The sequence below is a fragment of the Lynx canadensis genome, chromosome F1 (genome assembly GCF_007474595.2).
Source record: "Lynx canadensis isolate LIC74 chromosome F1, mLynCan4.pri.v2, whole genome shotgun sequence".
Taxonomy (NCBI): Eukaryota; Metazoa; Chordata; class Mammalia; order Carnivora; family Felidae; genus Lynx; species Lynx canadensis.
In genome coordinates this window covers 39,887,948-39,913,903 of record NC_044319.2, presented here as the reverse complement: position 1 = coordinate 39,913,903, position 25,956 = coordinate 39,887,948, and the positions used below count along the sequence as shown (strand labels likewise).

Sequence of the window (25,956 nt, the reverse complement as noted above, 5' to 3'; positions counted from 1 at the left end):
GAACTTGTTAGAAATGCTAATTTCCAGGCTCTACCCAAGACCCGCTGACTCAGAAACTCTGGGGGTGGGGCCCGGAATCTGCGTCTTACCAAGCCTGCAGGGGAATCTGATGCACTGTAAAAGTTGAAAACCACGGGGCTAGCAGAGGCCCACTGACACCCGCTTAGTCGGAGCCCCATGACCTGCCCCCGTCCCCAGACAACTTTCTCAGCGGGAAGGGAAACGATACACCTGGAGAGAAGTGAAGCAATGCCTAGAACCAAGGCAGCTGCACTAACAGGAAGTCCCGTGCAGGAGAGGTACCTAGAATCTGGGAAGGCCTCCGGGAGGAGGTGGCTCCCAGCAGGGACTCCACCAACTGAGTGAAAGCCGAAGGGAGTAAGGTTTCTGCTTTGGAAGGCTGCGAGCTCAAAGGTGCAGAGGCGGAAACCCATGGAATGCGGGCTCGGAGGCAGGAATGGACTCACGTGGCCAGGATGGAGGTGCGGGCAAGCTGGGAATCGGCGGGGGGGGGGGGGGGGGGCAGGACAGGCCCAGCTGGAGATGGTGCTGAGGGCTAATGGGGGGGGGGGGTGAACAGGGGGAGGGGGAGGCAGAATTGGGAGAGAGACACAGTGAGCTGGCTTCCCGGTTCCAGCCTCGCTGACTGCTCACATGCCAGTGTGAAAAGAATTTGTTTCTCCAGTGAGGTCCACCCCTGCTTTGCTAGCTCGCTCTCCGCCTCTGTCCCCCACTTCCCCTCCCAACCCCACAGAGTCAGCCCCAAACTCCACCTGCCCATTATGGGATTTCTGGAGCAGCAGTCCGTTTTTCAGGGACCTGTCAAGGCCAGGGCCGGCCCCAGGCTCTTGGGTGGAAGCTTAGCTGGCAACATACCCGAGGTCTGGGGTGGGAATGGGCGTGGCCTTTTGTCCCCCTCCTCCATCACAGCACTGGGCTGATAGGGGAACTGAGCAGAGGGGCTGAGGAGGACTCAGGGTGGCAATGCTGAGCTGGAAGAGAAGGGTGCTGAAGGGAGGACACAGTAGGTTTGGGCAGGGGTGTGGGAGGCAGTCAGAGGTGTGGGAAGGTGGTGGGGTAGGTGCAGAGCTGTGGAGGAGAGGGCGAGAGGAACACCAGTCGTTGAGCTGGAGGTCAGCCCCCTCTCTGCTCAGTGCTGGAGGCTGCTGGGCCTCTCCCAGCGAGGCCTCTCCCCAGCTTCCGGCTCGCCCACCTGTGCTGCTCCCATGCCTGGCCCCAGGCAGGCCTTCCCGGAGGGGAGGGAAGGGAAGAGCCTCCTCCTTACGGTTTCACAGCACTGGAAGTAGTGGCTAATGCTATCTGTTGCTACACAGCCAGACCGCTTACAATTAGGTAGAGAGAGAGAGAAGAGGGAATCAAAGCCTCACTTAACGGTTTTTAACGTTGCGATGAATTCTATGGGGCTTTGGGGGCCCCAAGCCTGGTTCATTCCAAATTCCTGGTAGAAGCCATCATGCTGGCTGAGTATAAGCATGGCTCCTAACTTATTAAGCACTTACCCTGCCAGATGGCAGGGTGAGGCCTGGGTAAGGAGCACAGAGAGGTCTCAGCTCTGCCTCTTCCTTGCTGTGGGACCTTGGGTGATTTGCTTAACCATTCTGAGTCCCCAGTTTCCTCATGGCTAAGACGGAGTTAATAATAGTACCTATCTCCGAATGTTACCTTGAGCCTTCAATGAGAATATGCTGAGAGCTGACATTTGTGGGGGCATTTGCTTTGTGCCAGACATTTGCAAAGCCCTCCAGACCCGTTACCTCATTGAGGCCTCCCAGCAACCCTCTGCGGTAGGCGCTATTATTATCCCATTTTACAGATAATGACATAGAGGCTGGGAAGGGCAAAATGGCTTAAGTCATACTAATGAGCGTTACTAGGGAGTTGTGTGTGGGTTCCCTGTACTAGGCTATGTCTCTAATGCCACAGGCCTTGATGGTGAGGCTAATGTGTGGCAGAAAATTGAGGGGTGATTACTCTTATGATTCTTTGTTCCTTCTGCTCTGGTGCCTTCTCAGCCCCCAGCCTTGCATTCTCTAAGAACTCAGCCACAGGAAACCCAGCCCTGGCTTAAGATGGGGTGGGTGGAGGAGGCGGGGAGGGGGCTAGCTGTCACCTCAGTGACGGTTGAGCAGTGTGGGGGAGGGCATGCAGGGGCAGGGCTGCCTGGAAGGCAGAGGCGCTGAGCCTTGTCACTTGCTAATTTGGGCTCCTAGCTTCCCAGACAATGCCAGGGCAGTCGGGCTGACAGGTGTCGCCACTGAGGGGATGGGGCCCTGACTCCACAACCCACGGCCTTACAAGGCTTAGCTCCGCTGGCCAGACACTTCCTTCCTCGCCCTGTGTCCTCCCAAGCCCTGGGACGTTGGGAGCCCATGGGACCAGAGGCTGGAATCCCCTCCTGGTCTTCTCCTGTCACCTCACCTACCCCCAACTGCTCCCTCTTCTTGGGTTGGCCCCTTTCTCCCTAGATCTGGAGAGTCCTGACTCCCATTCCCTCTCCTCCAACAACTGTTTTCTTTTCCATTGAGCTCGGACCTCTTGGGAGATCTGAGAGGGCACGGACCACATGGGTCCAGCTTCTGGTCAAGGCTACCTCAGACTGTCCCTGAACTTTACTTATTTATTTTATTTTTTTATATTTATTTATTTCTGAGAGAGAGACAGAGCATGAGCAGGGGAGGGACAGAGAGAGAGGGAGACACAGAATCAGAAGCAGGCTCCAGGCTCTGAGCTGTCAGCACAGAGCCCGACGCCGGGCTTGAACTCACAAACCGTGAGATCGTGACCTGAGCCGAAGTGGGTCGCTCAACCGACTGAGCCACCCAGGCGCCCCTGTCCCTGAACTTTAAAAAGAGGCTAAGGGAAGGCCATCAGCTTCGCCCTAGGGAAGGGGAGTCCCCGTGGAAGCCAGGCTCACCCTTAGGTCACCGCGCACCGTAATGTCAGTTTCCGAACGAGGAAGCCGAGGTTCAGAGAGGACACTGCAGCTGGGTCGGTCGCAGTGACCCTACAGGGGGTTCCAGTCGAAAAGGCCAGCAGCGGCATTATGTGAATGTCGGGGTGGGAGGCCCAAGGCTAGACTCACCGGCTCAGTATAGAAGCTGGACGAAGTACGTGAACAAGATCAGGCTGAGCATGTCACACAAAACTGGTCACAGAATGGATCACAGGAGGGCAAGGGCTACCTCTGGAGACCAAATGAGAGAACAGAGAGCAAGAAGATGAAGGTCCTGGCAGGTTAGGGCTGGGGCCTCCAGGTACGGCCAGATGGTGGATTCTTCAGCTCACATGGACCTCCGAGCGGCCAGGAGAAGGCCTGAAATGAAGGCCAGGCCTGGCTGTAGAAGCCACATACCTGCCCAATGTGAGTTGAGGGCACTTATGGGCCTCTGGCGAATGTTAGGGTCAAGGGTGGGGCCAGGGTTATATTAGAGTTAAAAGGAGGGATGGTGGGATGAGGACCGGGGTATACTGAAGGGGACAAGACATGCTTTAAGTGCAACGTGACGGGAGCACTGGGCTGGCCATTAGGAGACCTGGCCCATTCACCATGTGACCCCTTCTCTCTGGGCCTCTGTTTCCTCAAGGGCACAGTGATTGCACTGGACGATCTTCCTGCTCTGACATCCTGTGAACTTCTGAGCAAGTTCAGAGCTGACCTCTGGGAAGACCAGGCCCTTATGGGCTGGCCAAGAATGTGTGAGGGTCTGTTCTAGGCTGTCATGCCCAGACGACACTGGCCCTGGGCTTATTCTTCTCACGGAGCCCCTCATCCCCCCAAGCCCACGGCATTTCTGGCATGCCCCAAGCACATGCCCTGAACCATGAAGTCCTGGGGCCCAGGAAGGCATTACAGAGTGTATTAGTTTCTTATTGTTGCTATCACAAATTGCCGCAGCTTTAGTGATTCAAAATAACACAAGTTTATTGTCTTATAGTTCTGGAGGGCAGAAGTTCAAAATCAGTCTCGCTGATCTAACAGAGAAGGTGTCAGCCGGCCTGCTTCCCTCTTGAGGCTTGGAGGTGAGAATCTGTTTCCTCGACTTTTCCAGCGGTTAGAGGCTGCCTGCATTCCTTGACTCATGGTCATGTCTTTTGTCTTCAAAGCCAGCAGCATAGTCTCTTTTTTGATCTTTCTTCCTTCTTCAGGTGTCCTACTACTGAGCCTGATCCTAATGCCTCGGTCTAATAAGGACCCATGTGACTAGATTGGGCCCACATGGATAATCCAGGGTAATTCTCCATCTTAAACTCCTTAATTTTATCAGATTTGCAAAGTACTTTCTGCCATATAAGGTGAAAGGTGCACATGTTTTTCATTAGTACACGGGCGACTTTGAGGGACCGCCATTCAGCCTACCACGGGGAGTTCTGCCTGGGGCTCCCGTGGGGCCAGGAGGACTGTTTCTTTCTCTGTGTTTGAGGAGGGTCCTCCCTACCAGGAGAGCGTCTGTGTCAGACATGGCCTCAGAGCTCCTGGGATGGCTGCTTCTGCTCCACAGGCAGAATGGCAGGTGGGCGACCTGGCCCCTGGGCAGATATGCACTGACAAGGGGGTGACCGTTCATGAGGGTGACAATAAGCGAGGAGGGCAGGAGAAAGGCTGCAGAGGCACATTGGCAGGGGCAGAAGGTGGGACCCAGGGCCTATGCCATCCAGCACTGGCCCCTCAGCTGGGTGTGGGCAGCTCCTAGCCAGAGATCGCCAGCCTTGCAGGCAGGCTCCGGAGGCAGAGGCCTCTGGAGTGGTCCACACTCCAAAGGAAGACTGGGGCAGGCGCCAGGACAATAGAGCACAACAGTCCCATTTTTGAAGGCCACCTGAACACACAGCAGGAAAGAGGCCCTAGAGAAGCTGACAGGTTGGGGTGGACCTGAGGGCAGAGAGCTGGACCACATGGCGTGGAGGAATGGTGTCGAAGCATTCAGGACGCTGGGGTCCGGGATGCGGTATCCCGGCCCCACTCTGTCTCACAGGGTCTGAGGATGATAACACCCCAGAGTCCATGATTCATCGTGGTCCCTGAAGACCCTCTTTTGTTCTTCCATTCGTCAATCTGTTTTCTTTGTTTTTCCTTCCCAAAAAGCAGAATAATCCATGCAGATAATTCATTTTTGGGGGTGCGTCTTAAGTTCTTGTAAGAAAGTTCTTGGATAGGGGCGTGCCTGGGTAGCTCAGTCGGTTAAGCGACCAACTTCGGCTAAGGTCGTGATCTCACAGTTTGTGGGTTTGATCCGCACGTCGGGCTCTGTGCTGACAGTTCAGAACCTGGAGCCTGCTTCAGATTCTGTGTCTCCCTCGCTCTCTGTCCCTCCCCTGCTCACATTCTGTCTGTCTGTCTCTTTCTCAAAAATAAACATTTTTTTAAAAATGTACAAAAAAAAAAAAGAAAGAGAAAGTTCTTGGATAATTTACAAACATAATAAGCCAATACAATAAACTCCAGTAGACTCATCCCGGCCTTCAAATCACTTCTCTGGCCTCCAGCTGCTCCTTGGCTGATACCTGCCCTTATTTTCCATTCTAGCCCCTCCACTCAGAGTCCCATGCCCCCAACCGCTATAACTTTCTAGACCCTGTCCCTTCTCTCTTGGCAGCATTCCAGCATGGGGACTTTCCCAAATTGACCTGACCAGAGCTGAATTAGAGCAGCCTCTGTTGGGCACCAGAATGGCAATGTCCAGAGGGCGGAGCCTTTCACCCCTCTGTAGGTTCTGTGGGTGTGTCTCCTTAGGATACTCCTGTCCACCAGCTCTCTCCCCCACCAAACATGGAGCATGGTAGAGCTCCCTAACTTCCTGCCACGTGTGAGGCTCTTGCTGGCCTCCAAGAGGGGTCAGTATCCTGCTTGTCCTGTCCTGGCCTGGGATCCTGGCCCAGGAGATGACCGACAATAATAGCCACAGGATTAACATAGTAGGCATTGTCTTTCTCTGACTATAGGGTGGGTATTATGTGTTCATCAACTGTCCTAAAAATACCCAGTAAACAGGTGCAACCTCTATGGCACCAGCCCCCTGGACTCTGGAGACAGAGGGTAAGGCAGGGGAGAAGGTGAGTGAGTCTGAGTTCCAGGCATGGGATGAGGGGAGCCATTTGGAACCCAGGAAAGCTGGATTCCTGGAAACCCACTTGGAGAGGGGTGCAGAGCATCTGCGGACCCTCAGACTTCCATATGCTGGAAGCGTGGGCCCCGCTGCTCCTGCCACCTCAGCTCAGTCCCAGGAATGCTCATTGGATTCCGCCTGCCGCGCTGTTTACGTCACCCCTTACATCACCCCCAAGCCCAGGCATCCTCCTCGGGCACGTGTACCAGAGCCACACAAGAGCCCCCAAATCCAGTCTTTAGCCCTCTTAGGCTTTTGGAGCACGGGCTCCAGAAAAGTGATCTCGACATTTCCCTGTGAGAGATGTAGGTCAGCGAGACAGTTCCCCTCCCCCCATCCCTGCTCATCCCCCCCCCCCCCAAGGCTTCCTGGCACCCTGCCCCCCACCAGAGCCCCTTGCTCTGCTATAGTCTCCTTGCTGCTCAGTGCCTCATCTGGTCTGGCCACTCATTCTCTCCCTTCTTCGGCTTGCGTCCCCCTAGGTGGGTGCTGGTTTTACTCAGCTGGTCACCTCTGTGTGCACAGGATCTGGGTGCACTCCTGAGCCTGTACATGAGTGTCTTCAGCGTGTGCCTGATGTGTGTGCTGCGGCGTGTGTCTGCTCTGTGAGGGGTGTGTGTGTGGTGGGAGGGGGTGGGAGGAGGGGCAGTGCGTCTGTTCTATTTTTACTGGCCAGTTGCTGTCGCTCATAGTTTTCATAGCCTCCCCTCTGCTCTGCCCCTCACAGTCTGCGGTCCACAGCGAGACACGGGCCAGCCCAGCTCACAGAGACCGAACGAGGTAAGTGTCTGCAGCCCTGAACTTTGGATCGAGGTCGAGCCCAGAGAGAAAAACTGGGGCTTGAGTTTCAGGAGACACCCAGGGCCTGGGGATGGAGGGAGACATGTCTTGCTTGTGCAACTGGGTTGGCTGGTGGAATGGCCCCCAAATGCTCCCGCAGGGTTTCATCCTGTGCAATGACATCTCTCCTGTAAAACTGTGATTGGAGGTAAAATCCCCCCTGCCCATTTTAAGGCTAGAGCCAAGAGCAGAATTTCCCACAAGATTGCTCAAGGGGCCCCAGGGCAGAGCCTAGCAGATTCTGTTTCACACCAGGCTGTCCAGCAGGCCCCAGGAGGGAGAGGGCACCAAGGGGAAGGGGGTGGCATTGGGAATCAGGGAACGGGGGTGGCAGAGCTGCATTTGGAGGTTTAGGAGGAGCCTGGTGAGCAATACAAGTAGGCAATGCCTGCAGCAGAAAAGAAAGAAGGTACTCCGGTGTGTGGAGCTCTGGGGGAGCCTGGAACACGGGACCCCGGCCCCTGCTGACTGAGGAAACCATCTTGTCTCTTTGTTCTTTGTCTTTGAGGGACGTGCTCAGTTCCCTTTGCCCACCTGTCTGTAGAGTAGGGCAAGAAGAGGTGAGGGCAGACTGCCAACACTGCTTGGCGAGGGCCCCACCCCTGTCCACTGCTCCTGGCTCTGAGGAGTAGAAGTAGTTGGGGTAGGGGGGCTCTAGGGGGGAAGGCCAATGGTGACAGCATTTGGGGTTAGGGCATGAGAGTCTGAACGCATAACAAAGGGTTCCTTCTATTGGGATCCGTGGCTGGGGGTGGGGTGAGGGCTAAAGGCAGCACCAGCCACCAGGTTTGGGAGACTGTCCCACAGCCGTCCTGAGATTAGGCTTTCCTGTTAAGAGCTCAAGATAGGGGTGTGGGAGTAACGATGCTTGCTAATAGTCAAAGAGGACTGGGGTGCCCTTGAACTGGGGTCCAAGGTCAGGGAATGGGGAGCAGAGGGAAGCACATGAGCCTAACCAGAAACTTGTGTCCCTGATGATCAGGCTTCCAAAGGGATCGGTCCCGTCCCTAAAGACACACACACAATCACTTATACACTTACACTTACACAGACGCTCACACACTCAGCCTCATAGTCTAGTTGATATTCCTGTCCCACCCCACGGGGCCTCAGGGAAAAGGAAGCCCAGCTCCAAGTCAACCCCTGGCCATCTTTTGCTCCCTCCCTCCCTCCAGCGGTGGATTTTCTAATTATCTCCTTGCTTGCTACTTGTGGGGGTGAAGGAATGCTGGCTCTCCAGCCTCACATTTGCTGCTGCTATCTGCATCCTGACTCTGCTTATCAGGTTTCTGCTTGTCTCCCGTAGGACCTGTCAAGGGGTCCCGTCTGGTGGGTATCAGAGCACAGGCTGGGGACCCCTTGGCCTGGCATTTGTCAATGGGGCAAGCTGGGCGGGGGGGGGGGGGCGTGTAGAGGGCAGACCCTGGAGCTTGGCAGGGGGCCTGGACTGGCCTGGGCAAGTAAGGCCCCATGCTGGTGACAGTGGGGCTGTCTGAGGGAGGTGTGAACATGGCCAAATGCCCACCAAGGGTGAGCCACATCCCTACTCAGCTGAGACCTGGTGCCCTCTGCAGACTGGCATTATGGGAAGCAATGATGATGGATAGACAGACCTGGAGGTGTTTCTTTACCAGCTAGTGTTTCTTTTTGGACTTCCTCGGGAGTCTTCAGAGGAGAGGAGCCCTCAGAATAAACAGCTGGTGATAAAATCTAATTTCAGCCAAATATCTCTGGAATTTATGGATTGGCTCCTACCTCTCCCTCTGTGCCCCAGGGTGACAGCTGAGACTCTGGGGTCACACTCCCTTTCCCCCTCCTCCACCCTAGGCCTCACCCTCCCCAGGCAGCAGGGGCAGAGGTGGGGGGCCCAGAGGGCTTTCTGACAGGGTGGGGAGTTTCAGGACAGGTGGCCAAGTCCCACTCGTGGGGTGGGGGAGGAGGCTTCGTGGGCACAAAGGGAAAGGAGAGAATTAAGGCAGAGGCAGAAGGTGGCTCTGGAATAAAGTTACTGGTAGCTACTTTCCAAGTGTCCTTTAGATTTTGCCCTGCCCCCTACCAAACCAGGTTCTTGGACCAGATTTGAACTCCCGATCCTGCGCTCCATGGCCCCCGATGCACACACGCCAGTTTCCTCCTCACTTCACAACCAGCTCGGGATTCCTGTCCTGCCTTGCACACCTGCTCCCACCCGAGTTGCCCTTCTTTCCCTGATGTTTTGCACAATCCCCACCCTCTACTGGAATGCTCTTTGTCCAGGCCCAGGCAAGATGGTGAGTCAGGTCTGGCTTTGGAGTTTCCCCCTCGTGTAGCCTTGAGGATCCCCTTCTTGGCCTGGGTCCCCCAACTGTTGGGACTTAAGGGAGCCCCAGGATAACCCAGTCAAGGAGCTTCAAACTGTGCTGCACAGTCAGAGGTCCTCAAGAAGGCCTTGGGGCTCCTATGTAACCCGCTTCAACCTGGGCCGTTTACTCTTATTGATCACATTTATGTTACTTCCAAGTAAAATTTGGTTTGAACGAAGGCTTTAAAGGCTTTTTTAAGTGGACAATTTATCTAACCTCGATTTTTGCAGAGGGGAAAACTGGCCTGGAGTGGGTCAGGATAAAGAACAGAGTAGAACACAGGATCTGCCCTGCCTCCTGGCTTGACCCCCTCCAGGGCCCCCTCGCTGCCCTACCCCAGGGGTGCAGGTTGCACTGCCCTCTATGGGAGTAGCATGCCCGGTCCCAATTACATTGCACAGTGTCAACAGCGCCCTCTGGAGTTGTGCTCTATGGCAGCTACCTGTATTCCGTCTTCACTCGGTGCCACTCATCTTTCAGACTCTTCCCCTCTCTGAGAACTTCATGCCCACGCTCATCCACAGGACAGACTCTCAACTCAGCACGTTGTTTAGGGCCCCGTGACCTCACTCTTCAAACAGAGTTCCATGGATTCCATTCTGTTCCCCACAGGGGTTGGTAAACTTTTTCTGGGAAGGGCTTGATAATCAGTATGTTAGGCTCTGCAGGTCACAAAACTTTCTGTTGCATATTCTTTATTTTCCAACCCTTTAAGCAAAAAGAGTTTGGGGGCCAGACTTGGCCTGTGGACTGTAATTTGCCGATCCCCGCCCTACATGCCCGGCCAGCAGAGCCACTTTGGGTTCTGATATTGCTTCTTTGCTCTTCTAAGACTTCTCTGTCTTGTGAGTGAATGAGTAAGTGGACGAGTGAAAGAATGAACGAATGAATGAAATAAAGAATAAATGGACAAGTATTTATCCTATTCTGACCTGTTGGAATCCATTATGTCTGATTTCTTCTTCCTGTTGTCGGACACTCCCAGGCTGGGCTGCTGACACAGCCCCAAGGCTCAGCTGGGTTGGGAGGCAGGAGTCGTAACTTTCCCACACTGATGATTGCTTTGTGCCCGTAGGTGCTGCCCCCCCACCGCCACCACCATGCCTGAAGTGTAAGTAGCCCCGCCCCCACTGAGACTCCGGGAAAGCAAGGCCCATTGCTACAGATTTCAGCCCCATAGTTGAGGCCCCATCTGTCCAACCCCTGAAGCAGTTCCCCAGGAGATCAGATTCTAAAGCAGAACCAGTCCTGAGTGCCTGGGTCCCCAGTGTTACTGTGCATCATCCTAGCCTTTGAGCAGAACTCATGCTCCAGGTTGCTTAGGGGAGAGCTTTGAGGCCTGTTTCAGAGTTTGTCCCTGCACTGATCAGATGAATTGCATGTGCCAGGCCATGATTTGACATTGGCCCAACAGATGAGCAAAGCATTGGAAATTTGCCCACAAAGCCAGAGACAGAAGCTTTCACGTTGCTGGAACCCTGTGTTGAGGCTTCCCTGAACTTCCACCCCTCCTCCCTGGCTTACAATGACTAGTATCTCCCCGCGAGAACCTCCAGTAGCCCAGGGAGCCATTGGATTTTTATTCCATTCTGCTGGTCCCCTTGCCTGATGCCTGATTTCCTTCCGGTGTATGATTGGCACCACACCGCCCCTGTCCAAGCTTGCCTACATGGTTCTGCTGTTGCATATGTAATATGAATGGTTCACGCTCTGTCTTCTGTTCTCTCCTGTCCTTCCTGTGGTGGATGCCTGAAGCGAGGTAAGTGATATTTGGGGTATCTTTGTTTTGGTTAGGTCTTGAGACTGGTAAAGGTGGCATAAGTAGTGTGTGTGGCAGGGGGCGGTGGGGGGGCGGGTGGCCAGTGGCTAAGAAAGTCCCCGGAGAATAGAAATCTTGGCTGAAGATTCCGGGCAGGGGCTTCTTTGGGCCCAGGGTGGTGCCCCGGTGTACAATCTCCCTGGAAGGTCGTCCTGGGGCTAGCTAGGGCCATGGCACAGCTGGGGGTGATTCTGCACCCATGCCTTGCTGTGCACCCTCGCTGAACACGGAGCAAGTACTTCCTCACTTGTTCTGCTCACTTGTCCAGCCTGGGGGACCATCTTGTTTTTTGCAGAGCTGGTCCTATGCAAAGCCATATTTGAAGAGTAACAAGGCATCATCGGGCTATTCTACCCCTGCCCGGTGACCAAACATTGAGGGAGGAGCACAGAGATGTCCTTCCACTCCCCTCAGGTCTTAGGTAACTCTGAAACAATCCAGATTTATCAGGCTGCTGAGAACACAGCATGTATATTCAGCCCTGGGTTAGGAACTTCAGGGATAGGGCTGTGGACTCTGAACTGGCAAGGGTGGGAATTAGTAGCACCGATGGAGGGGGCATTTGGCACAGAGATTCTCAATGAGATTCTCAGTACACCATTTTTCAATAGCCATATGAATTTCTTTTTTTCTTTTTAATGTTTATTTATTTATTTTGAGAGAGAGAGAGCAAGAGCAGGGGAAGGGCAGAGAGAGAGGGAGAGAGAGAGAATCCCAAGCAGGCTCTGCGTTGTGAGGGCAGAGCCTGATAGGGGGTTCCATCTCCTGAACAGCGAGAGCATGACCTGAGCTGTAATCAAGCATCAGACGCTTAACTGACTGAGCCACCCCGGCGCCCCACCATATGAATGTCTAAGTTTTGCTGAGGCTCGTAGTAAAGTGAGTCACCACTGATTGATGATGCAACAAGGTGTCCCATAAGCTCACCAAACAGCGGGGGAACGACATTGCAACAAAACCTTTCTATGAGTACATTACAGCGTGTAAACCGTGAGTGGTAATGATTATCGTCACGGGCCGTTTCTCCCACGAGCACACCAATCTGAGACGCAGTCCCAACCTCGCTTGAGAAGGTGAAGGGACAAACAGAACTGCTCTCGACAGTCGGATTAGAAGTCACACATTCCACGCACAAAATGTAAGGTCATTTTTCTCCCATTTTCTCCCGCAAATCCTGCTCACTTCTACTTTACACACTAGCCTAACAAACCAGAGCTACGCTCTCCCGGCCCGCAGCGCAGTATAGTCTACGCTGCTCGCTGGTAACAATGAGAAGCGACAACCTGTGGTCAAGAAGAGATACAAATGCTCAGGAGGCCTCAAGCCTCATCAGTTAGGAACTGCACAGCCCGCCTCACCTTCGCCTCCCCCGAGGGGAACGCTGCCGTAGAGCTAAGACTTGTGAGGACATGTCCAGTTGGCAGGAATATATCAAGGATTTTTTTAATAAGAAAATAAGGTTTTAAAAAAAAATTTGTTTAATGTTTATTTTTGAGACAGAGAGACAGAGCATGAATGGGGGAGGGGCAGGGGGAGACGGAGACACAGAATCCGAAGCAGGCTCCAGGCTCTGAGCTGTCAGCCCAGAGCCTGACGTGGGGCTCGAATTCATGGACTGTGAGATCATGACTTGAGCCAAAGGCGGATGCTTAACCGACTGAGCCACCCGGGCGCCCCAAGAAAACGAGGTTTTTATACCTGAGGAAGATGAATACGGCTGATGTTGACATTAAAAAAGCTGTGATGGCTAAAAAGATATACTTCTTCACGTATGAAATTCACAGCTTGTTCCTCTGACATAACAGATCATCAAGGTGTTGGTACATTACTATGTAGAGCACTAACAGGTGCCTCTCTTTCATGCCTTCCAAAGGATTTGCACGTCCATGATGTCATTCTGTCTGTAATAACTCTGTGGACTGAGGAAGGTGGGTCTCAGCATCCTTATTTACAGACGAGGAAGGAGGTGTCCACAGAGGTCATGTGACCCATGTAGGCTCCCACCAGCGTTAGAACCAGGATTGAAAGCGGGGGCTTCAGCCTCTAAGTCAAGGTAGCTGACTACAGCATTCTCTGAATTTGAGGGGCTCAGTCACAGAGGTGAGGGACCTGTTAAGGGACCCTATGGCAAGGATTCCGGGTAGTGATGGTGAACCTGGCTGGCATGCACGCATCCTAGCCTAGACCACATTTCCGGTTTTGCAGCCTCTACCTCACCACCTGTCTGTCCCCTTCTCACCCTCAGAGAAAGCCCAAGATCACTGCCTCCCGCAAACTGCTGCTGAAGGTGAGGCTTCGTGCTGGCTCTGGGGGACATCCAGTGGGAGACGGAGGAGGGCATGCGGTGCAGACTCTGTGGGGGTGTGGAGGGTTGTTGGGGGGGTGAAGAGGAAGGAGACCAAAGTGAGGGTGATGAGGGGGCAGAGGGGACTCAGCCATTGCCTGAGACTGGTGGTCAGTGAGTGGGAACCTGAATCTATGGAGTCCTGGCACCTGCCCAGATTCCTGAAAGGAGGCAGTGACCAGCTTCAGGGTGACAATCCCCTGGTGGCAGGCAGAGGGCCTTGCTTTATTTTGGCAAGAGTTTCTCTCTTTGGAGCTCTGTGGCCCGGAACGGACCAGAAGTGGGTAAGAGGGAGACTGAGGGAGAAACAAGTTCCGGGGTCCAATGCTGCGTGCGGTCTCTCAGTGCTTGCTCTCACATGGTCCTGCCTGCAGCCAGCCCACACACCTGCACACCCCATGGGACTATCTTGTTCGTACTCTCCCAGGGCTGCCTGGGCTGCCCCCTGACCAGTATGAGAACACGTTGCTTGTAGAGTCAGAGGCAAGAGCAGAGCCTTCCGCTCTGGCCCTGATGCTGGGGGCGGGGGGGCGGAGGGAGAGGATGTGGGGAATACGAGGGCCCCAGGCCCCGGGGTCAGGAGGCTCTGTCCCATCTAGAGCCTGATGCTGGCCAAGGCCAAGGAGTGCTGGGAGCAGGAGCACGAGGAGCGGGAGGCTGAGAAGGCACGCTACCTGGCCGAGCGCATCCCCACGCTGCAGACCCGTGGCCTGTCCCTCAGTGCTCTGCAGGTGAGTCTGCACGGCTGACCCCAGGGCCCAGCTGGCAGGAGCCTGAGCTAACACTGGCTCCAAGCTCGGTTCATTTACAAGTGGCTCTTCCCTTACAAGGTCTCATGTCATCTCATAGACCCCTGGGAGGTGGTGCTGGAAGATCCCATGTCACAAGCACAGGAAGGGAGACTCGGAGCGGGGAGGAGAAGCTTTTTGGGTGGGGCCAGGCCAGGGCTGGGGCCCCACATCAGACCAGTGCCAGGGCCTGGAAGGTGTGCAGTGGGGTGGGAGTGGGGGAGATCTTGGGAGGCCCCATTTCTCCCCTTCTCCTGCAAATAGGTTTTTAATGTTTGTAAAACACTGATACCTGTTTACATGCCAGTGGCTGCAGAGAAAAGAGACTGGAAGGAAATATACCAAAATGTCACCAATGGTCATCTTCTACTGGTGACATCACTCGTTATTTTTTTAAATTTTTTAAATGTTTATTTATTTTTGAGGGGGGGAGAGAGAGAGAGAAAGAGAGAACAGGGGAAGGGCAGAGAGAGAGAGACACACAGAATCTGAAGCAGGCCCCAGGCTCTGACCTGTCAGTGCAGAGTCCAACACGGGGCTTGAACCCACAAACCACAAGATCATGACCTGGGCCGAAATCAGACATTTAATCGACTGAGCCACCCAGGCACCCCACTCGTTATTTTTATTATGTTCTTTTTGTTTAACACATAGTTTTCAATTTTCCACAATTAACTGATTTTTATAAGAAAACTTTTTAAAGAAAACAGTTATACTCAGAAAGGAAAACAAAGGGCTTACACACTGAGCTATCAGAAGCCATGAACCTCAGAGAAAAGGGGATGGTCAGGTCCTTTCCAGAATGTAAATCTTGCAAAGGTGCTGGGCATGGAGGCAGAAAAGAAAAGCTGGGGTCCCCAAAGCTCTTGTCCCCTCTTTTCTGTTTGTGCTTGATTAACCTTTCTTCCTCCAGGACCTCTGCCGGGACCTGCACGCCAAGGTGGAGGTGGTGGATGAGGAGAGATATGACATTGAGGCCAAATGCCTCCACAACACCAGGGAGGTGAGCCTGTAGGAGGAGAGGGCAGGGTGGGTGCGTGGTGGGGTGATGTCCAATGTCCGGGGCAGGTGGGGGGGCAATGATGCTGCAGCCGTGGACTAGGTAGGTCCCCCTTCTCCTGCAGGGTCTGGGAAGTGGCCACTTGGGAAGCTCTGGTCTCTCCACTCCAGCCCCTAGGACTGGAGATGGGCAGAGAGGATAATCACACAGATGAAAAGCACAAACTTCCTCCCAACCGGCCACACGGGCTCCTCAGCCTAAGAGGAGCTGCCCTCTTTGTTCACCCACACAAACAATCATATGCTTGTTAATAACATCTTCCCTTTGTGAATGGCTTTCATGTGCATTGCACCCTTTGATCCTCCCTACGCCCCCCGTGGATGAAGTAGGTGCTATTATCTGCACGTTACAAAGAGGGACGCTGAGGTTCAGAGAGGCTGAGAAATTTGGTCCAGGTCACACAGTGGTGATTGTGGGACCAGGTCTGGTCGCTGTCCCCCCGCCCCCATGCCCACCCACTGCAGTGCCCTGTGCTCCCTCGGTGTGGGGCGTGGGAGCATTAGCTCAGTCCAGACCCTGCTCCAGTGTGATGGGGCAGAACTGAGAAGGGCAGGACTCCTGATGCTGTAGTGAGCTGCTCCTGGGTGCTTGTTCAAACAGGGAGGAGGGGACGTAGTGGGATGGGACACCACTTTGTTTCTTCCTACTTCTCCCATCAGGAATGATGGTTTGTGGCATCACTAATCTTCCCAGAATTCCCTCTAGAGATAGCACCCTGGAGTGGAGTTCATCCGCCCCACTGGACCAAGGCTGTGCCCTCAATGAACTGCTTTGAAGGCTCACTGGGAGGGGCTACTTAGAAGCAGAAATGGGGCCACAGGAATAAGAGGCAGCAGACCCCCCCCCCCCAAACAGGGCTTCCAAACCAGACTTGTGCTGAGTTTGGTGGGACTGCCCTATCTATTCACCCTACCCTGACAGAGAGGGCTAATGCGCTTTATCTGTCCATTTACTCTTTCATTCATTCGTCAACAAACACATTGTGGCTATTTGCAAAGTGATGAGTGGGTCTGAGTGTCCCAGAGGGTCTGGCCTGGAAGCTGGAGAATTTGGGGGGTGGTTTTGGCTGGAACTGTTGAAGTCTGAGGTCCTCAGGAAGGGTGCCCTGGGGGTGCACGCAGTCTCTCCAGTGAACCCTCGCTTCTTCTCACCTGCAGATTAAGGACCTGAAGCTGAAGGTACTGGACCTCCGTGGGAAATTCAAGCGTCCACCACTGCGTCGGGTCCGGGTCTCAGCTGATGCCATGCTCCGGGCCCTACTGGGCTCCAAGCACAAGGTGTCTATGGATCTGCGGGCCAACCTGAAGTCAGTGAAGAAGGAAGACACAGAGAAGGTGAGGAGCCCTCTTCTCAGAACCTTTCACTCCCTGTCCCATCAGCCTTTACCAGTCACTCCATCACATAGACTCAGGCAGGAGCTCCTGTTGGAGGCCAGGCAGCCTGTTAGAACATTCTAGAACCCTCTGGGAGACCAGTGATGAAGTCTTATTCTGTTTTGGAAGAAAGAAGACTTGCTCCCTTCTCTCAGGCTGCTCTCAATCTGAGGAGGAAACTGGGACATGAAGAAAGCCAGACCAAGCAATAAAGTAAAAACTCTACCCAGTGTGAAGAGAATGTGGAGTTAGGATGACAAGGGAGACAGTGACCTCTGTCGCTACTGGGGAAAAAGACAGCAGATCATTGTGGTCATAGGACCCATGAGCACAGAAATTAGAAAACTGAGTTCAATCACTCATTCAGGAACAAATCACTCAAAGCTGATTGAGCTCAATATATGTGCCCAGAATCGATGGGCTCTAGAAGGAACATGGATGAAAGGCATGGTCTCTGGCCCTAGAAGCTTCATAAAGAGAAGAGATGGCCAGGCAATATGCTGATAAAATGGGACATGAGCCAATTTATGAGGAGGTAGGTTAGAAGGGGTGGCCTTGAGCTGCCTTGAGCACCAGACCAGGAAGTTGGTGTAGGTCTGGAGGCAATGTTGGGCTGTGAGTTCACTGGGGTGGGAACTAGCCCCAATCATCCAGAACTTCCAGCTGACACAGCCTCCTCCTTCCTGTGGAGCTTGATATGTGTCTATCTCTGAATGTGTCCTTGGACCTCACCAGCTGGGTAGGGCTGTCAGCATTTCCTCTTCTTGAAGAGACTGACTTTCTTTCCTTCTTCTTTTTTTTAATGTTTAAACGTGTTTATTTATTTTGGGAGAGAGAGAGAGCATGCATGCACATGTGTGAGCAGGGGAGGGGCAGAGAGAGAGGGAGAGAATCCCAAGCAGGCTCCACACTGGGGCTCCCACATGGGGCTCGATCCCATGAACCGTGACATGACCTGAGCTGAAATCAAGAGTCAGGCGCTTAACCAACTGAGTCACCCAGGGGTCCCGAGGAGTCTGACTTTCTTTCCTTTTCTTTTTTTTTTTAAATGTTTATTTATTTTTGAGAGAGACAGAGACAGAGAGCAATCAGGGCGGGGCCAGAGAGAGGGAGACACAGAATCCGAAACAGGCCCCAGCTGTCGGCACAGAGCCCGACGCGGGGCTTGAACTCACAGACTGCGAGAACATGACCTGAGCTGAAGTCGGACGCTTAACCCACTGAGCCAGCCAGGCGCCCTTGGTGTCTGACTTTCTAGCACCTAGTTTCTTTTATGTCTGGAGGGCCTGGCTGCCCTCTGGCCTGCTAAGTCTCTGATGTGTGTGTGGCCTGCCCACAGGAGAGGCCCGTGGAGGTGGGCGACTGGAGGAAGAACGTGGAAGCCATGTCTGGGATGGAAGGCCGGAAGAAGATGTTTGATGCCGCCAAGTCTCCCACCTCACAGTAGAGGTACCTAGAGACCAGCTCCCTTCTTCTTGGGCCCACCAGAATCTAACAGATAACAGGGGCTCCAGAACGATGGCTGGTGGGTTGGGCCCAGTGTGGTGCATTGAGGAGAGTCAGCTCTGCTCAACTCAGCCCTGGCTCTAGCAACCTAAGGCCTTGGGCACATCATTTCTGCTTTGGGGCGTTGTTTGTTACCCTCATCTATAAAACTGGAGGCTGTAGCAGATCAGTATTCTCCAAGCGTGGCCCTCAGACCAGTGGTATCAGTACCACCTGCTAATGATCTGGCCCCACCCCTGAGCCATTGAATCAGCAACTCTGGGGTGGGCCAGCCCTGTAGGTATTCTCCTGCAAGACCTTGAGAGCCACTGGGTGAGACGATCCCTGGGGGTCCCCAGCTCTGACTTGCTGAACATCTAAGCTTTTTAAAATACCTCCTGGCAAAGTACCCCAAATCACAGTCTCTGGTTCCAGGGGGGTTCTATTCAGAGAAGACGAGCCCCCCCCCCCCCTTCTCTGAGGAAGTTGCTGGAGAAAGCAGCAAAGTTAGGCCTCATAAAATCCCCATGGGAGTGCCAAGGGGATGTGCAGTAGGGCAGAGGTCTGCTAAATAGCCCTGGCAGGGCAGGCTTTCCAGAGCTCTGAGCTCCCTGAGGAAGTGATGGGCAAGGGTTAGTAGATACAGGAGAAGGGCGTGTCAGAAGGCTGATGTGCAAGTAAGAGCCCAGAAGCGGAAATTAACCAGTGGTGGAGGAGGAGCCACAGTGGGGAGGAGCAGTGATTGGGCTTCAGAAAGGAGAGGGGAGGGAGCTTGGGCCCTGGGCTGCCAAGCTGAGGCTTCATAGGCACCCCTCTGGATGGTGGTCCAGCCCCGGGTGTGCTAGGGGTGAGAAGTTCCAGAACTGTATCTCCTGCGGGTAAATCTGTAAAATGGCTTCTGCCTCTTTGTCCCTACAGGCCGGCTTGCTGCACTGTGCTCTGAGCTTCCGCTTCTCCCTCCCACCTCCAGCCTGCCTCACCCGCCTCTCTGCATCCCACCCTGCATTTCGGAACATCCCATCCTGCTCCCACCTCTCCCCTCCAGCCTGAGTGCCCTCCTCTGGAAGTGGGATTAAACAGACACCCAAGAGGACAAACACACCAGTGTCTGAAGAGTTCACCCTAGCAGGGTATAGACCCTGGCCAGCCGTGGTACAGCCAAGCTGAGGAGGAAGAGGTGTGAGAGCATCTTCCCTCTGGCCCCGTGCTGCATCCCACCACTGCTTCTATGACATGTAGGGTGCCCCCAGGCATCACAGCTTCTCCATTAAAAACCAGGGTTCTGGTCATTTCTGTAGCTCTGGCTGTGAGTGCTCAGAAGAAAAGGAAAGACAGGGAGTCTGAAGAGATGGCTGTTCTGGGCTCGAGGCATGAGCTCAGGGTCCGAATGGAGGTCTAAGGAGTTGGCAGCTGCCTGCTAAGGTCCCTCTGGGACCCCTTCTGCGCAGCCCCAGTGACATCAAACAGCACCCCATCACCATCCAGGACACTCAGATTACCCAGGCCCTAGCCTCTGGAACAGCCCCAGCCCCACCTAATGACTCCAGCCAGCAGAATGGGCTTCTGCATTCAAAGCCCCTTGCCCTGCTTGATTTCACAGTTCCCTTTCTCTGAAAACCTGCATTATCTCTCCCTGGAAGCTGCTGGATATTCCTGAGTATTCTGGGCTGAGAGGTCAGGGTGCTTTCAGCCCCTTACCTGGTCCTACACGCCTGGGCAAGAGTTAGCGCCCTGGCCCAGGCAGGAGGGACAACTCGCAGTCCTAAGTCTGGCCACTAGGTGGCTCCTTCCCCATCGCCATCCCTGGGGCTGTCCTTTCCATCTGATCCCTGCTCCCTCCACCTTCATCCACTTTCCTCCCAGTTTCTCTTCACACTCCTGGACTGGTCATATCCTCCATATCCACTTGCCTCGGGGTGGGCCGACCAGTGGTCTGCCTTCTAGGTGAGGTCCTTTCTCCATTCCACTGATATCTGGACCCAAAGCCTGATGAGGGGTGTGAGCCTGCTGGGGTGGAATCAGGGGAGGGGACAGCCTCCCCCGCTGCCCTCCCACGTACCAAGGAGAGTGGCTCCTATGGAACAGAGACCAAAGTTCTGGGTAGAGCAGAGCCGGGCTTTTCAGGGCGGTGTCCTGGTGACTCCTGAATTAAGCCTACAAAGAAAGTGGCTGTCCTCGACCGGGGCCCTTTGACTTTTTGATCACTTCAGCCCTGGTCCCAGAGAGGCTGAGCTGTCTGAGGAGTCCCCCTTCCTCCCACCCTGTGAGTCCCTGTTCTGCCCTCTGCTCCCAGGGTGTTATCTGCCACAAATGCCAGAAGCTGAGTACAAAGTGCAGCGCCAGCTACTTCCTGGGGCAGGCCCTCGGACCCAGATCTGCTCAGCCTGCCAGCCCCTTGAAGGACCAGCAGCTTGGGATGCGTTTAGGGAAGGCAACACTCTGCCTGGGGTTCTTGCGACAGCCAGCTCAGTAGGCAGAAAGGCAGATGTGTGCAAAGAGCACAGCTCCTACCATACTCAGAAAGCCTTAGGCGTGGACACACCCAGTCTCTCTCATACGCACACACGAAGCTGGAGAACCTGATGGGGCCGGTCTGTACACAGAGGATGGGGTTGGGCTTCGTGCCCGGGCAGCCACAGAAACCCACCCTTCCCTGCCTCAGAGGGCTCCTCCCGGCTGGCCTGGGTCCAGAGCATGGTCTCCTTGCTTTGCCTCTTCTCAGCCCTTTGAGAGAGCCTGGCCCCAAGTTCCAAAGCCAAACATCAGTTCCACCAGTCGACTGTTAACCTGGGGCCCTGGCAGACTGGGGTCTCCACCCTGCCCTACAGAGGCAGGAGACCAGACTCAGGTCTGACTCAAAACAAACACCTCGGTGCAGAGAGCCCTTGGGGCCAACTCAACACACCCAAGGTGGGTGCCCTCTGGGAAAGGGCCATGGGCATCCAAAGGCTTTCCGGAGGTCATCATTTGGTTTTTCCTGCTTCCCTGCACGGCTGAACCTAATCCACCTCCCGTGAGGGTGGACCAAGGGCAAAGAGGCAAAACGCTTCCAGAAAGCCAAAACCACGGGAACTGAGTGGGTGAGGGAAGAGGCAGGCGCCGTCACAGGGCTGCTTTGGGTGGGACAGCAACCTTGGGAGGGGGCTGCTCATTTCGTTGTAGCTGTGAACAGGGTCTGGGTGGGAGGCATGGTATCCGGAGAGCCACGATTCCGCCCCTTTCCCCACGGAGGGCCAGCACGACCCGGACCAGATACAGGGGGAGCTGAGCTGGGACCTGGGCCTCCCACTGAAAACAGATCCCACATGCAGCCCACTTACTAAGTGCCAGGCGCCACACTGTACACAGCTTCACACTTGACCTTCACAACAGCTCTATGAGAAAGGTGCTATTCCTGGGGCATAGAGAGGCTAGCGTCTTCCCGTGGCCGCACAGGTAGGAGCCAGGATTCAACCCAGGCAGTCTGTTAGAGCCCGTATGCTTAGTCACTATTTTAATAAGAATAAATATGATGTTCAATGCTTTATCTGAATTATATCATTACATTCTCCCAAAATGCTAACAAATAGATCCTCTCGTCTTGGATTGGTGGGTGAGGACGTGGAGGCTTGGAGAGGTGAAGTAATTCACCCCAAGTCACAGGGTTTGGTAGCCTGGAGCCTCGGTCAACCTGCCTTTGGGGTAGTGCTTCCTGGGGCCTGACTTACCACAAAGAGCCCAAGCAGCCACCTTCCGGAAGGGACACGGCGGGGGGTCAGGGGCCCACCCTATGCACCTGAGGAATCCCAAAATCCCTACCAAAAGGGAAGGCATTCAAATGAGATACAAATGTCCCCCAACTGAGCCAAGGCGAGGTCTTCCTCCAACACTGGGGCCAGAACTGGGGGCGGAGGGAGGGGCGATTTCTTGGGGGAGGCCTGTGGTTAAGCTGGGTAAACGTCTCCCCTGCAGCTCAAGATGACCTGCTGCGCCTCTCTCCTTGGTAGGAAGGGCCAGGGCAGGATGCCACCTGCGAACGCCCTTGCCTGCCCCAGAGTCCTCGGGAGGCCAGCGGCTGCCTCTCCCTCCCCACGAGTGCCCTATCTCCATGGGGGCAGGAGGCCAGGCCCCCTGTCTGTCTGGAGCCCACCTCCAGCAGGTTGATCAGGGCAGGCCCAACATCCAGGACTGCCGGGGCTAAAGTGCCCTGCTGAAGGAGGGAGCTGAGTTAAACATTAGCCCCAGAGGCCCCCCACGAAGTAAGTCAGACTCCCCGCAGGGATCTGGGCTGGGCAGCCAGGGGGGCGGTTCCGTTCCAGCTGGGTGACCAAACTACTGAAGGCTGGGACAGGTTGCTGGGACCAGTGCAGGTGGCAGCCTCCTCTCATGACCGCATCAGTGCTCTCTCCTCAAAACTCCCCAAAGCTTGCCAGCCTGAGGCTCCTTCACTGGAGCTGAGGAACAAGGGTATTCTCTTACTCCCCAGACACACTCCTAAGCTGGCCAGTGGGTCCCTTTGGCTGAGCAGTGTGAGTCTCTATAACCCCCTGGCACCGGCACAGAGAACTGCAGTCAACATCTGGAGGCCCAGAGAAGGAAAGTGACTTGTTCAAGGTCACAGACAAAATTGGGGATGAAAACACAGGTCCTTGGACCCCCAGTCTACTGAGAAAACTGGATGTGGGTGGAGGTTTGCTATCCCAGCCAGAGGCAGAGGCCTGGTGACCTGAGTGGGTGGCCCACCTCTGGCCTGGCTCAGCACCCGTCTGGCTCCAGTGCCAACAACTACCCCTGTCACCGGCCAGCACAGGCTGGGTGAGCCCGACCCTCTAGGTTTTGGAGAGAAGCATGGCCTCATCTGTGTGTTCCAAACTGGGAGCCCCTGGGGGAGGAGTGTGTGTGTGAACATTCCCAGCTGTTCATCTGAAGGTGAGCCAGGTATGTGTGCACACAGCATGCAGTGGCTTGCCTGTCACAGAGTGGGGTGGACGCCCGCGTGTCCCTTGTACTGGTGCTTTGCGGATGCAACTCTCCTCATGAGCTCTTTGTGACCCAAATTTCAACTGCCCCACTGTGCTGCTGAGGAAGCCAGGGCCCCTGGGGTGAAGTTTCCACAAAGCTAACTGTACTCAGTGACAAGGACGGACGTACGCATGCCTTCATCTTACTATTTTAGTATTAAAATATTCTTTACTTATGGAGCAGAGGATGGTGGGTGGTAATTGTCTTTTAATGTTCTTCCTTTGCAAAATAAAATGGTAGCAACACCATTTGGGGATTCATATTTAAAAAGTATTATGAATTTGTAAAAACCCAAAGCCAGGGAACCACTGCTCTGTGTGTGTGTGTGTGTGTGTGTGTATGTGATTACTTCACTTATTTGTTTTCTGCCTTCCCGGAGAGTGGTCTGGCAGTTGTTTAGCGGGTATATATGAATGAGAATAAAACTGAAATGTCAGGGTGTGACTTACAAATCTGATGGTTTGGGGCCAGGGGATCCCCCTAAATCTCCACTCTGGCCTCTTTAGAGAAGGGGAAGCTGCCCTAGGAGCTTTGTCGATAGGGGTTGAGGGTGGGGATTCCAGACATCAGTTCTTGCAGGGGAGGAGAGAGATGACCCCTTCCCCCACTGCTGGCTGGGAAGTCTTGAGAACCCCTTGCCTTTGACCTGGGAATTCCCCATGTGACATGCCCTACCTTCGCGGATTCTCCCCAGAGGAAGTGACCGCACATGCCTGCGGTTTTTAATGTCTGTACATTGAAGAGCTATGAAATGAACACCCCTATGCCAACCACTCACGTTAAGATGGAGGGGATTGCAAATACTTTCAAAGGCCCTTCCTCTCCACAAAGATAAACACTATCCTCAACTCTGTGTTTACTATTCTCTTGGTTCTCTTTACAGTGCTGCTCCGCATTTCGGAATTTCTACACAAGATATCATTTACTTTTGCATTTGCGGGGGGTGGGGCGTGTAAACCCGACAGAAATGCATGCTTCTTGCTTTTTCCACTGCAAGGTGAGGGTTGTAAAATTCACTCCTGTGGATACACTTAGCTGTAGCTCATCTCCAGTGCTGTGAAATGACCAAAATGCCATCGCTGACTCATCCGTGGTCCCGTTGATGACACTGAGGTGGTTTCCAGATTTTTGCTACTATAAACGGTGCTGCCTGGAATACTCACGAGCCTCTCTTCTGCCGCTCCTGCTCGAGAGTTTCTCTCCCCAGGTGTGCAATTGCTGGGTCGCCAAGAATGATATCTTCACTTTTGCTAGTCTGTACCACGTGCACCCTCACCGGCAACTGTGGTAGTTGCTGATGCTTGATATCCTGGTTTTGCCCCATCCTGGAGGCCAAGGGATACTTAGAGTCCCCTCACCTCCACCCTGATCTCAGCTTCTCCCCAACCCAGCTCCCAAAGTTACACTCGGCAGGGTTTTCAGACTATTTGGGGTTTCCTGTTCTTCTTCCCAAAGCAAGTGAGTGCAACTCTCCAATCCTTTACCAAGCACCTACTGCACTAGGCATAGAGTTGAGGGGAAACTGAGGTGAAGAAGGCATTTGCTCTCTTCTCAAGACACTCACAAGACACTCAGGTTGTCAGCACGTGGGCACAGATATCTTGAACATTAACACGTCCCTCCCCCGCCTGTCCTCAGGGATCCCTCCATCCTCCCGCCTGCCCCACCAAAGAAAACAGGCGAAGCTGTCTTCTGAGCACCCACACTCCCGCAGCCAGCCATCTTTGGACAGCTCCCCCTGGCTTTCTCCAGGGACCTGAAATTCTAATGAGTAGAGGCCAGGGATGCTATTGACCATCTTATAATGCAGGGACAGTCCCCACCACAGAGAATTATCAGGTCCAAAATGTCAATAATGCGGAGGCTGAAAAACCCCTAGTGGTCTAAAGTCACCCTCCTCCCTAAGCCTCCTCCTCCCCCTGCGTCTCAGTCTCATCCATGGCACCTGCATTCACCCAGCCCCTCAGGCTAGGGAGGTGAGAGTTCTGGATTTCTCCTGGATTTCTCCTACTTCACCACCTGCCATCAGCCAACTCAGTCTTGACAATTCAACTTTCCGAGGCTCTTGCTCTCCAACACCTCTCCTCGCCCTCTCCCTGGGTGCCCTTGCTTAAGCCCCTTTCATTTCTTTTGTGGACTGTAAAGAATGGCCTTCTCCTTCCAATCTGACCTCATGACCTTTCCCATTCAGAGGCCATGAACCCTTTTTCTTCAAGTTCCCCATATTCCACACGAAAAGGTAACTCCTGAGCACCACACACTGGGACCTCACCAGCTGCCCCCCATCTTTCCCGTCAGCCTTGGAAGGCATTCGAAGCTTCAGGCATATGAGTCATCTCTCTGTTCCATAAGCACCTTCCACTTTTGCCCCTACATCTTCCACTGTGTCTGGTAGTTGGATGCTCGACTGCCTTTTCTGGAAGTTGAGTTCCACTTAACTTTCAAGGCCCAACCAGATGTTCTTTCCTCTTTAGGACTTCCCAATCCCTCTATTAATCTCTCCTGATGACATAATTTCCATTTTTTATGAAGGTCTCTCTGGCAAGAGGCCTGGGTGTGTGGATGTTTGTGGAAATGTGTGTGTGTCCCCATTGCTAGAGTGAGAATGTCTGGAGGTCAGGAACTGAATCCTTATCATCTTTGTGTCACTGAAATCAAAGCCCCTTGTTGATTGTAGTGGGTAGAATTACGTCTCCCCGCAAGATACGTTTAATTCCTATCCCCTGGTGCCTAAGAATGTGACTTTATTGGGGGGCGCCTGGGTGGCACAGTCGGTTAA

At 54.0% G+C, this 25,956-nt stretch overlaps 1 protein-coding gene across 1 annotated transcript; it reads left to right on the top strand.

Annotated features, from left to right (window-relative positions):
• Positions 1-5,795: 5,795 nt before the first annotated feature.
• On the top strand, positions 5,796-19,473 carry TNNI1 (troponin I1, slow skeletal type). The gene is given in 9 exon segments (XM_030302047.1): positions 5,796-5,853; positions 6,818-6,905; positions 10,383-10,422; positions 13,372-13,413; positions 14,070-14,201; positions 15,172-15,261; positions 16,476-16,652; positions 18,031-18,140; positions 19,095-19,473. Coding segments are annotated over 8 exon segments (735 nt in total). The 3' UTR covers positions 18,139-18,140; positions 19,095-19,473.
• The last annotated feature ends 6,483 nt before the right edge of the window (positions 19,474-25,956 follow it).